At 38.7% G+C, this 12,413-nt stretch overlaps 1 protein-coding gene across 5 annotated transcripts in view; it reads right to left on the minus strand.

Moving 5' to 3' along the window:
- cdc42bpab (CDC42 binding protein kinase alpha (DMPK-like) b) overlaps nucleotides 1-12,413 on the minus strand; it is a 64,908-nt gene that overhangs the window by 20,942 nt on the left and 31,553 nt on the right. For all 5 annotated transcript variants that reach the window (XM_081377772.1, XM_081377771.1, XM_081377770.1 and 2 more), the window contains 13 exons: nucleotides 10,509-10,602; nucleotides 10,207-10,407; nucleotides 7,347-7,595; nucleotides 7,099-7,178; nucleotides 6,513-6,673; nucleotides 6,316-6,438; nucleotides 6,043-6,176; nucleotides 4,269-4,511; nucleotides 3,988-4,098; nucleotides 2,097-2,347; nucleotides 1,603-1,708; nucleotides 355-479; nucleotides 24-129 (listed from right to left, as the gene is read on the minus strand). In XM_081377772.1, coding sequence (XP_081233898.1) covers nucleotides 24-129; nucleotides 355-479; nucleotides 1,603-1,708; nucleotides 2,097-2,347; nucleotides 3,988-4,098; nucleotides 4,269-4,511; nucleotides 6,043-6,176; nucleotides 6,316-6,438; nucleotides 6,513-6,673; nucleotides 7,099-7,178; nucleotides 7,347-7,595; nucleotides 10,207-10,407; nucleotides 10,509-10,602 — 1,984 coding nt within the window. The remainder of the gene's footprint in view (nucleotides 1-23; nucleotides 130-354; nucleotides 480-1,602; nucleotides 1,709-2,096; nucleotides 2,348-3,987; nucleotides 4,099-4,268; nucleotides 4,512-6,042; nucleotides 6,177-6,315; nucleotides 6,439-6,512; nucleotides 6,674-7,098; nucleotides 7,179-7,346; nucleotides 7,596-10,206; nucleotides 10,408-10,508; nucleotides 10,603-12,413) is intronic.

The raw sequence follows: 12,413 nt of genomic DNA on the forward strand, positions 1-12,413 counted from the left end.
TCTGATGTGTGCGTGTGTCTCACCGTTCCTCTAGCTCCCAAGCTTGTGTTCCTGAGCCCTTCAAGCTCCTCTGTCATTTTTGTGGCCAGAGCTTGGAGGTAACCACGAGCATCCTTCTCGTCGCTCACCCTGCACAGATCAGCTTAGTTCAGCTTAACCTCGAAATGAAGCATAAAATCTGTGTTCTTATTTAAATTTGAAAAGTGATGAATGGTCACAAGATGGCCACTTGATCTGCATCATCTGCATGATGTGAATCTGCACAGCCATGCAGATCTGGGTAAAGGTCACCATCATAATGTCTTTCTCTGAAGGTGTGATGGCAAGTGGCTGTAGGTAGGGGGCTCCACTCACCACTGGATGATCTCAGTTATCTGGGCCTCCCAGTGGGCAACGCTTTCCTTCTTATCAGCCAACTCTCTCATCTCCTCCTCCAGCTGCCTGTGACTACTGCTGAGCTGCTCATACATCGAGTTCAGCTGAAGAGAGAAAAAGAGACCACAAAGAGAAAGAAGAGTAACGATGGGAGGAAGCAGACAGATGGAGATTGGATGGATAAGACAGCCATTGCTAAGTGGTTAAGGTGGTTGTCATTGTTATCAGTGTTGTTATTGTTAACTGAAACCATTAAAATCCATTTAAACTTAAACTTAAACTTAAAAAAAAAAACGAAAAATAGAAAGCCTTCAAAAGAAATCCGCAAACTAAATTTATCTAGTTTCAGTAGTTGATATGTGTGGTCTCACCATTTTGTGGCAATGTTGGATGCTTAAAAAAACAAATGAAAATAGAAATGTTGTTTGGTTGTTTGCTAGATTGTTCCTCACTGGCCCAGTCAAAAGAGCTCAGTCACAAGGCTCTTGAAATTGGAAAACTCCATCCTGAAGAATAAATCTATAGCATTTTTCTGCTTGTTTTATCGTCTGGGTGATTAGAAAAGTAATAGCACATTTTGTAGTTTATCCCATCCTTGATCAACCTCTCTAGCTTTTATCGGTTCTTTGTTCTGTAGGAAACTGAACGTTGTCCAAAAGACAGGAAGCAAACATACTTTGTTACGGCAAGTCTATACAAAACTTCTGTAGTGTTCTTTTTATTGGAATGTGACTTTATTCAGGCATTTTACATCCTGGTTCAATTCCTTCCAAATGCCATCATTCTTGCTTATGTTTCGAAACCCCATCCAATCTGGCATTTGACATGACAGCCCTGGCCGGCTGCGCTATTGTTTTAAACTGCCTTTGTGTTTTGGGTTTCCAGGTATTTTTACGAAATGAATAATGTTTAATATCCATGCCACCAAAAATAAGGAGCCCTTTAATATCTGATATGTCCAAACTTGCAGAATTATTTGACTGGCTGATTCCGATTTTACCTCGCGGTCCAAAGTAAACAGTGGCTGAGCCAAGAAGCAATTTTGTTTAAGTGTGTGTGGTTACAATCTCTCTCTAGGAATGTTAGCGGATTTGTGGAGAGGGTGCCAAAGGCGAAGGGGGAATTTCAGACAGGATTTGATGTATACTTTTTGTGATGAAAGAGACACAGGCTAATGAATATCATGAACATTGGCAAATGTGTTTTTGAGAGTGATCCAGATCTCACCTTCTCCACTTCACTTGTAAGCTTCTTGTTATCGTCTGTCAGATGGGCTCTCTCCCTCTCGTACTTCTGCTTGTTCTCTGTTTCAAACTCCTCTCGCTCAGTTTGGCTATTGCAAACACAATATTGAACATGATGAAGTTTGCAGTACAGCTACATTCTGCTACCATGGAGCTTTTTAACACAAACGATTCAATGTAAAGAAACAAATCCACAGGTTCACATTGGTTGCTCAAGAAAAGCTGGTGATTTCATCTTCAAATATCATGACCATGAACAATTCGCAGACCACACAGTTGGTTATTCTAATCAATACATTCAAATTCAGATTTATGCCTCTAAACGCCATTTCTCTGGTCCTTCAGTTTGGCCTTTCTGTGTAAGTGGGCAGCAGACAAGAAAAGCTGTAAATATCTGCTTGTGCGAAGGCTGAGTGTGCCAACAGCTGAATAATTACATGATGGAAAGAATGAATTTTGATATAGTTATACATGTACCTTTCTCTGCGGGTTTTCTCCACTTTGTCTTTAAGCATGAGAATCTCTTTCTGGAGTGTGAGGTGTTGACCCTCGGCATCACGTAGCAAGTTCTTGAGGCCCTTCAGCTCAGTGCTGTGGAGTGTTTCCCGGCGAGACAACTCCTCCTCGTACTGTACGCTCTTCTTCTCCAGCTCTGCCCGCACGCGCATCAGCTCCTGCTGCTGGTCTGAGCTCGGTGCTGCGTGAGACGGCCCAGTCTGTTTCAACTGCTGCAAGAGGACCAAGACATACATATGTGAGTTTAAAGTAGAAGAAAAGACTAATGCTGCGTCCGAAATCGCGTACTTGAAGTTGAATTTTCTATGCGACATTTAAAAAAATACGCTCTATATAGAATGAATATGGGTAGTATGAACGAAATTCAAACGTACTACATCCGCCATGTTGTTACTGTCACGTGACCTACCAGCGTCAGTTGCATCACTTCAATTCATAAATCTCCTCCCATGGCCCCTCCCATGGATAGTAAAGTGTCCATCGAATGCGCACTTCAGAATACTATGTATTCGGAAATACTACTCTTTTAGTGTTCTGTTTTCGCATACTATATTAGTAGAGCAGTATTTGATTTCGGACGCAGTTTAAGAGAAGAAGAGAAAAGGGGGAAATGAGTGTCTAAGTGTGTTTTTTATATGTAAAAGTCATATTTCATATTCCATTGTGTTTTTTATATGTAAAAGTCATATTTCATATTCCATTTATTAAAGGCAGGGTAGGTAGGATTTTTCTAAAAAAAAAAACCATTCCAAATTTGTTTAAACTGTCTTTATATACCAATACATAATTAAAATGTAAGTACTCTGAAAAAGAGAGTATAAAAATCGAGTGTCTGTAGACCTCTCACGACTGTTGTAAACACAGCTCATTATTTCCATTCACTCCACCCCCTCCCTTCTGGGCTCCTTCCAAAGCCACGCCCCCAAAACACATGAACGCGCGACGCCAAACGCTCAGGCTCAGCTGGAAGACGCATTATTTACCTGAGACGAGTGGAGAGGAAGGAGTCACTATAAATATAAACAAATAAGAAATTTCTTTTAGTACTCACTATCAAGCTAGCATATCGATACTGGTAAAGTTTAAAATATACTTTGTTTGGTAGTACTGTTGGTAGTAGTTCGGTAACGAGCTATATTTATAGGTAACGAGCTATATTTATAAGGCAAAGCTAAAAACAAGTTGCATTGATACACGTTTTTCCATTACCGTCAGTTACACTGTGATGAAGGTGAATTTCGTGTAAGATTCATAACATATACGGTGTTTTGCATGTAAGAGTTTCCATGATGAAAACATTGTTGACTCTAATGAGGACTAGGCTCTCCGGAGACAAGTACCGCTTCGTCGGTTCGAGGACAGGTCCGGGGTCGAGGGCGAAGCAGAGGAGGTCGTTCAAGAGTGCGGGCAACCAGGGTCCGAGGAAGTAGTTTTTGCCTTGTTGCCTTCGCTGACTGCATATGCAGGTGCTTTGAATTTTGAATGATCTTTCTCTGCCATAATTTTACTCTTCGTAGGTTCCGCACCTCTCTTGCACTCCTCAAATCAAACGGGTGCGCGCGCATATGGGCAGATCTAGCAACAGGGGTGGTAGCCATGGTTGCGAGAGTGAGTGACAGTCACCCAAACCAATCAATTGTTTCGTCCTGAATGGAAATAATGAGCTGTGTTTATTGCAGATTAAAAGGTCTACAGTCACTCGATTTTTATACTCTCTTTTTCAGAGCACTTACATTTTAATTATGTATTGGTATATAAAGACAGTTTAAACAAATTTGAAAAAAAGTTTTTTTATAAAAATCCTACCTACCCTACCTTTAATGTATATTAATGTAGTCATGCACTGTGTCACCTTCATTCCCTCCAGCTCCTCTTCTAGTTGTCTACTGAACTGTTCAGTTCTCTCTCGTAGCTTTCTCTCCTTCTGAGCTTCTGCCGCATGCTCCTCAGCCAGGGCCTCCAACTGAAAGGACAACACCACAAACATCAAATATGCAGCCATCAAATCCACAAATATGATACCACTGATGATTGCTGGGGCACTGCATCAAAATTAAAGCCATATTGACTTTGCTTATATAGTGGTCTAACACCAGTAAGTTCCAGCAGGGTGGGTGGTTTTGAAGCATATACCTCTTTGCGCATTTTCTCAGCCTTGCGTATCTCTAGCCGCTGAGCCTCTAGTTTTTGTGACACTCCTTCCATCTCCTCTTCTTTGTCTCGGAACTGTCGGCTCAGCCGCTGCTTTTGTGAGCGCAGATCACTCAGCTGTTCGTTTAGCTCAGAGAACTCCTTCATGGCCATCTTCTTTTGACTGTGAGCCTCCTTCAGCTCCTTCAACTGAGTCTTCACATTCTCTCCCAACTCCAGCAGCTCCTTCACATATACAGAATCAACGTTAATATAACTTACCTTCTAGGATCAACTTAAGTCATTTAGTTAAAGAGTAATTTGTTAAATGGCACAGTTAAAGATTAAAGTCAACTCAGGTCGCTGTGATTAAACTATGCCAGCAAATCATAAACAAGGGAACTAGTTGGTAATTTATGGCAATTACCCTGAAAAAACACTAGCTAGCTAGTCTTCCAGTCTAGCAAAGCTGTCTGTTTGGATGGTTTAACCAGCAAATCTCAGACTATATTAAGCTATAGATTAAAAGCCTAATTTTTGGATTTAAAAGGGGCCATTACATAATTTTTTACAAATATTTTACTATGTTCCTTTAGGTGAACTTATGATGTTAATAAAAGCTTTTGCACTATGTGTATATATATATATATATATATATATATATATATATATATATATATATATATATATATATATATATATATATATATATATATATATATATATATAGCGCAAAAGCTTTTATTAACATCATAAGTCTATATATATAGCCTTTAAGACTTGTCAGTAACTGCCTGGCCACTGTTATGATTGGCTAATGACATTGCATAGGAAACAGTATCAACTCCCACTGGCTAGTGGCTATTGCATGTGAGTAAGTGTTTTGAAAACATTATCCAGAAAAAAACGTCATTTACAGACAAAGCATTATGAAATTGTTTACTTATGATTATGATTTGTGATGCAGCTGCTGTCAACAAAAGTTTCTTTGCGAACTCTCTATTACACCGTGCTTCGTTTACTTAACAATCTGCAGTCAAATTTTCTGAACAAACATAATCCTCCAACACCATCTGAGACACCATTAAAATAAACAATCCACTTGTTCCTGACGCTGGTAACCTTCTGAAGTCTGTACAGGGATGCAAACGAGCGCGTCAAAGCAACCGTTCCTTTACGCTTCTATTTACTTTTCCATTTGAAGTAAAGTGAATGGGCATCTGTATTCTGTATCCAGTGTTGACAGTATTATATTGGGTTCTATTTGCTTTTGACACAACGCTCACATCCAGTGTCGGCAAGTGTCAGCCATTAAGCGACTGAATGCCAGTAGGCGGGGCCTATGATGCGATGATGTAAAACTACAGGTATTTGTCAATGTCTTGCTCTGGAGGCAGGCATATGCAAATGTGTTTGCCCGTGTAACATCACAAGTCCTCCAATATCCAAACAAGCTGTTTGGAGCTTGATTAAATAAAAGCTTTGTTTATAATAAGGACTTTTTAAGCTCTGAAACTTGCAGGATTTTGCAAGAAACTTCTTATACATGAAAATATCAAGGCTAATTAGATTTTTCATGTCATGACCCCTTTAAGATAAAAATGATTAAAGCTAGTAAATCACCTTGGGTCACCTGGTGAGGGCATGGTTGCACTAGTTAACCATATTTCAAACCATAGCTTCCCCACCATTGATTGGCGTATATGGCTAGATAACAGTATGATCTTGTGCCTCTCTCTCTCTTTTTTTTTTTTTTTAAATACAACGAAATAGGTACCTTGTGCAGATCATTTTTCTCTTGTGTGACAGCCTTCAGCTGTTTCTCTAAGCCCCTGATGACCTTAGACGAGTCTTCCAGGTCTCTTCGGGCAGTGCTGGCCTCCTGCAACTGCTGTTCCATTTGACCAGAGTCTGACATGACAACATTATATAGTCATTATATAGTTAGATGTCACTAACCTCAATGGGTAATCAATAGAGTACAATAAAGACCCAAGACCGGGATTGTGCCCTTAACTGTGTGCGTTCTAACCCAATATCGAGCTCTCACCTGCGATCTGTTTCTTCAGGATGTCGATCTCACTCTTTAAACTCCTGATCTCTACCTCTGTATTAGCATTCACAGGGGCGTCAGAATCAGGGTACTGCAGTGCTTGCACTGTCTGCGTGGACTCTAAGGGAAAAAATAAGTTTCAGAGAGACAGAAGGACAAACTGTGATTTATTCTGGATGTGTTAGTGCCCTCACCATGTAGTTTACGGGTAAGTTCGGTCTTCTCCTGCTCTAGACGTCTGATCCTTCTCTCATAGGCTTCAGAAGCCAAGCTCTCCTCCAGACTACGCTGAAGATCAGCATCTACCTGTGCAGGTCCAATGGACTCTCGCAGACACCCTCGATCTGACAGTGTGCTAAAGAACCACATATATCACACAATTGCAATTAAAATGTTATTAAAATAATAATAATATTGTTAAAGTGCACAGCACCTTACACTACTGTTCAAAATCTCGGGGTTGGGTTTTAAATGTTTTTGAAAGAAGTTTCTTGTGCTCACCAAACCTGCATTTATTTGATGAAAAATACACTAGAAACTATAATATTGTGAAATATTTTTCTGGAAACCAAGATAAAAAAAAAAATCATGATCAATTGACGAATCGAAAGTCTTTTGTAACAATGTAAATGTCTTTACTTTCACTTTCGATCAATTTAAAGCATCTTGCTAAATAAAAGTATTCCTTTCTTTCAACAAAGAAAGTCTTACTGAACGCAAACTGAACAGTAGTGTACCTAATTAAGAAAGGCATGATGAATAAAAAGTTGTCTGACTTACCATTTGCTTGTGTAGGTGAAGCCTATGAATGGGAGGTGGTGTCCAGAAAATGCTGTGTGTGAAGGAGGGGGCAACGTCTCCTAAAATATTTCAGAAAAAACATCTCAATAAGACTCAAACATCCATTAAAGTCATCCAGTAACACTGCATAATGGCCTGCTCAACTACATACTAATGCATTTGTGTGAAAAAACAAACAAAAAAAACATTGACTACAGGATAAAATTAGAACAAAACTAGATGCATACACAGTTTTTGAGGCAATCATCATCCACATCAAAGTTGGAGGTGTCAGTGGGGCTGCTGACTTCAGGGATGTAGGGGGCTTCGCACATGCGGATGTTGTCCCAGTCGATGCCTGTGAAAAAGGGGTGCTGTTTAAAGTCGTCGATGCCATTCTGGCCCAGCCGGTGTTCTCTGCTGCAGATCAGCCGGCGGATGAGATCTTTAGCCTCCTCGGAAACATCCGTCACCTGAAGTGGGAACTGGAAGCGCTCCTGAGAAAGAAAGAGTTGGAATATACTTGAGCACTGGAGAGTAAGACTATCATTTATCTCTACCTAACTACGCTAGTTACGGTGGTTTAAGATGTGCTCCATTAGTTAAGTCCCACACAAAACTTGATGAAAAGGTGAATTACCTCATTGTTAGGTTGAGATGACTAATCCAGAATAAAATAGTGAAGGAAAGACAAAAAGAATTTTTAATTCAAAACTTCTATAATTCACTCATGCCTTTTTTGTTTTATACTAAGCAAGATATACATATAAATTATTGTCTTGGTTAACTAAAAGAAGAAATGGGTTACCTAGAAATTAAAGGGGACCTATTATGCCCTTTCTTAAAGTCTTAATTTTGTTTTTGGGGTCTACTAGAATAGGTTTTCATAGTTGCAGCACCTCTGTCAGAAACGCTCTGTCAGAAACGCTCTGTTTAGTTTCTGTCTCTATAAAGCCCCTCCTTCTGAACAGCTCAATGTGCTCTGATTGGTTGGCTGGACCAGTGTGTTGTGATTGGTCAACCACTTCGAAAGTGTTTCAGAAATGTCACGCCTCCTACCATAACTGCGAGTTTCAACCAAGCGGCAACATTCTGATCTGAAAAATGAAGCCTACCCGGAAGTGCGAAAAACTGCAATACATCGAAAATCCGCTAGGGGCAGGTCCCAAAAGGGAGCAAATGTCCATAGACCCCATGTTAAAATGTCCGTTTTCACAGCATAAATTCATGTTTTTACAGGTTGGTCCCATGGACTTTTATTGTATTTTTCGATAGCTTCCGAGTGCCTGACAACTGTGAGGGGGGTGAATTTTTTTCTAACTCGTTAGTTTAGATCGTATTTAGTTATAAAATATATGACAATAAGGGCGTGGTTAACTTTGATTGACAGCTTGATTGACAGCTGACAAGGCAGCGCCACGGAGAATGACAACATAAGAAGCGCCATTTTTTTACACAGTTGACATATAATACTACTGTTTCTGTATCATGAAATGTAGTTTTAAGAGTTTTTCAGGCGAGAATGTAGTTGTTTAAAGCTCAAATCTGTGGTTTATTTAAAGATTTATGAAAATTTTATCCAGTTGATCCAGCGATGACCGGGCGCTCGGCGCGATGTACCCCGCCTGGAACGGTCTTTCATCGGCTTGATGTTATGAGGTTTGCCGCCAATGCCGCGGACTCTGGCGTCTCTGTAGTGGTTAAACATGAGATATAATTCGTCTTGTGTATATCTAACGGGCGATTTTTGGTCTCGTGAATCTATATTTTTTTCCCTGGGCAATCGTTTTGGCTGAGGGGAAGTTTCATAACTTTATAAGCTATTTAACTTTACCGATGTATGGTTAGACTCGCGCTGACTTTGTATGTTTGACTGAATTGTTTGCTTTATTTGTATAGCTTCTTGTACCTTTTACTTATACTTTTATAATGGCTAACATTGATAAAACTGAAATTTAACAAAAAGAGACTGGGTTGAGTTTTGTCATTTTAAATTTTAATACAACGAAGATGATATAATGTTGTTTACTGCAAAATCTGTTGTTTAATACAAATGCACATATTGCCTGGACCATAAAATGTTTAATATTTTCATATTATTTTTAAAATGAAAAGAGGCAGGTTTGTGTTTTATATATATATATATATTTTTTTTTTTCATAAATAGGCAAACGTTGTGTGCAGTTGAATATAATCAATATGCGTTGCCTGAACCACATTTGTGTGGCTATAATGTTTAAGATTTCTTTAAATGAAAACGAAAAGAGTTAGTATGGTGTTTTATAACATATTTCATTGCCTAAAATATACACAGAGATAACCGGAGTAGCAGGCGAGCTGAGTGACACGCGCTGCGTTAGAAGGTGGGCGGGGTTAGGATTTTCCAAGATGGCGCCGCCCATACCCCCCATAAACGGCTTCAAACCCGTTCTTCAGAAAGTCTATGGGTGACGTCATAGACGCTTTGTCCATATTTTTTACAGTCTATGGTTTCAACAGACTACTAATGCAAATCAACAAAGCTTCGCCTCCTTTTTTTGTGTATGCCTTGGACGGGAATTATTTAAATGAGAAAAATTGTGACGTGTACGGGAGAAAACTCAAGACTACAATAGAGGCATTTCAGGGAGTTCATAAACAGTGTTTACTGATATAGAGAATAACTCCCTTTGGAGTGGACTTTGTGCATCATAACTTTGCAGACCCTTTCATGCTCAAACAGCAACCTCACACACTAAAGAAATTTGAAAATGTAAAAAAAGCACAATAGGACCCCTTTAAGCTACTCTAACCGCAAACGGATTTCAGAAGTGCACCTCCACAATTAAAGGTGAAATGTGCAATTTCTCAGCACTAGCATCACAAACTGCAACTTCATAAAACACTTATTTTCCTGAACAAAATGTAATGATTTGGATAGTGCCACAGTGTTTTTACACTATCCAGGGGAATCAACCAATGAATGGCTTGCATTCAGTTGTCTCTGAAGGAAGAATGTATTTTAAAATTGAAAAACTACACACATCACCTTTAAATAAACATAGGAAATAACAACATGTTCAATTCTTGAGGTACAGAATTGCGTGTTGGTATACGATGCAAACAAACCTTATGGTTCATGATCTTGCCGTATGTCTCCACCAGAGACTCAGCATAAAAGGGTGTCTCTCCATAAAGCATCTCGTACATGCACACACCTAGAGACCACCAGTCACACTCCGGCCCATACTTTCCCTTCCCGTCCTCCATAGCCTGCAAGATCTCCGGAGAGATGTAGTCCGGGGTCCCAACTGCAACAGAGGACTGGACCTATGACAAAACGTGTACAGGAAGACAGAAATTTATAACACAACACTTACTGAGCAAGAAATCATGTGCTTGACAGCTTTAGGATTGAAAATCAAACTCACTGTCCCATCTTCCATGAGTTTAAGGCAGGAGCCAAAGTCAGCCAGCCGGATGTGACCGTTCATGTCCATCAGGATATTGTCTGGCTTAATATCTCTGATTAAACATAAAACACAATCACAAACACTCATTATACAAAACAAAAATGAACAATAACAAAGGAGTATAATAGAATGATATTGCGCCATGGCAATGTCATACTAAATGAATACAGTAATCATTCAGTGCCATGGCATGTATGTATACAAAAATCATGTCATATATATATAAATATATATTTACTTTTAATATTTAGTTTATATTTAATTATATATTACATTTATAACATTTTGTTATAAAAATTAGTTTTAATTAAAGTATTATGTATATATATATGTGTGTGTGTGTGTGTGTGTGTGTGTGTGTGTGTGTGTGTGTGTGTGTGTGTGTGTGTATGGTACGACCAAGGGCCTGTGGTGACTTAATAAGGGTCAAAGGTCATGTCTACATGTCATTGGACTGAGCCAAACAGCTAAAGCCTTACTGCAATCTTGCACTATTCAAATAACACCACAATTTGTGTCATGACTCGAGATTTCTTAACCGTCTGACATTCATACACCTTCTATGTGTAAGACAAAGTCTTTAAGTTTATCTATATCAATAAATCATGCAACTGTCCTGTGGTTGGCACAAGTACAGTGCTGGCTGTCGTAAAAGATATAAGCAAAACTTTGAAGGACACGCGCACACTATCTCACTCAAATAGCCGGGGGATTTACCAGCGTCAGCACATCATTAATAATAACAGCTCATAACCCTAAAACTCAGCACTACTGAGTTTTTTTTACGTTATAGCTAATGTTTCAAATAAGACATTACAAGCTCATACAATGTGTGTGTGTGTGTGTGTGTGCGCGTGCGTGAGAGAGATCTTCCAGCTTTGGCAGAGTGCTAGTACACGGAGTGAGGAGAGTAGGGGAAAGCACACAGAGTTTTTACATAAGTGTTGATTATTAATTGTCAGCAACGTGCAAGATATGAAGATGTATGTGTGTGTGCGTGTGTGAGGTGAGAGGCAGGCAGCCATCCCCCGCTGGCAAGCAGTTGAATAGAGGGCCCAGAAGAACCATGTATCAGGGCTTTAACACAGAGAGGTTTGTCTGAGATTGTGTGAGGAACTCAGTGGGTGGTGGAATGATTTCAATAATGGCTTGACCTCATCCACACCGAATAATGAAGCAATACTGTCAAAACTACAATGTTTATAATATATAGCACTCCTGTTTTGGGGTGTCATTTTCTTAAGTAATGTGACCATTAATAAATAAAATAAACTAAAATGATTAAAAAATGTATTGTATACATAAGATTTTAATTCATTTTAATCATTTCACTATAAGTATATTTATACAGTACAAAACAAATACATATATTTACTTAACTAAGCACTACCATTCAAAATGTAGGGGTTGTGAGATTTTCTAATGTTTTTGATTAAGTCTTATGATTCGATAAGTCTCCAATGCTCACAAAAGCTGCATTTATTTGAACAAAAATACAGTAAACAGCTATAAATGAAACAATATTATTACATTTCAAAATAATAGTTTTTTTATTTTTAACAATTTAAAATGTAATTTATTCCTGTGATGACAAAGCTGAATTTTAAGCATCATTACACCAGTCTTCAGTGTCACGTGATTCTTCAGATCCATCCTTGCTGATTTGGTGATCAAGAAACATTATAATAATTATGTTGAAAACAGTTGTGCTGCTTAATATTTTCGTGGAAACTTTTTTCAGGATTCTTTAAAGCATATACTAATTGAAAGTAAAGAACAGTAAAGAACAGTATCACTTTTTGATCAATTTAAAAGTGTCCTTGCTGAATAAAAGTATGAATTACTTTAAAAAGAAAAATCTTA

This window comes from Scardinius erythrophthalmus, assembly GCF_964197995.2.
Source record: "Scardinius erythrophthalmus genome assembly, chromosome: 11".
NCBI classification, from domain to species: domain Eukaryota; kingdom Metazoa; phylum Chordata; class Actinopteri; order Cypriniformes; family Leuciscidae; genus Scardinius; species Scardinius erythrophthalmus.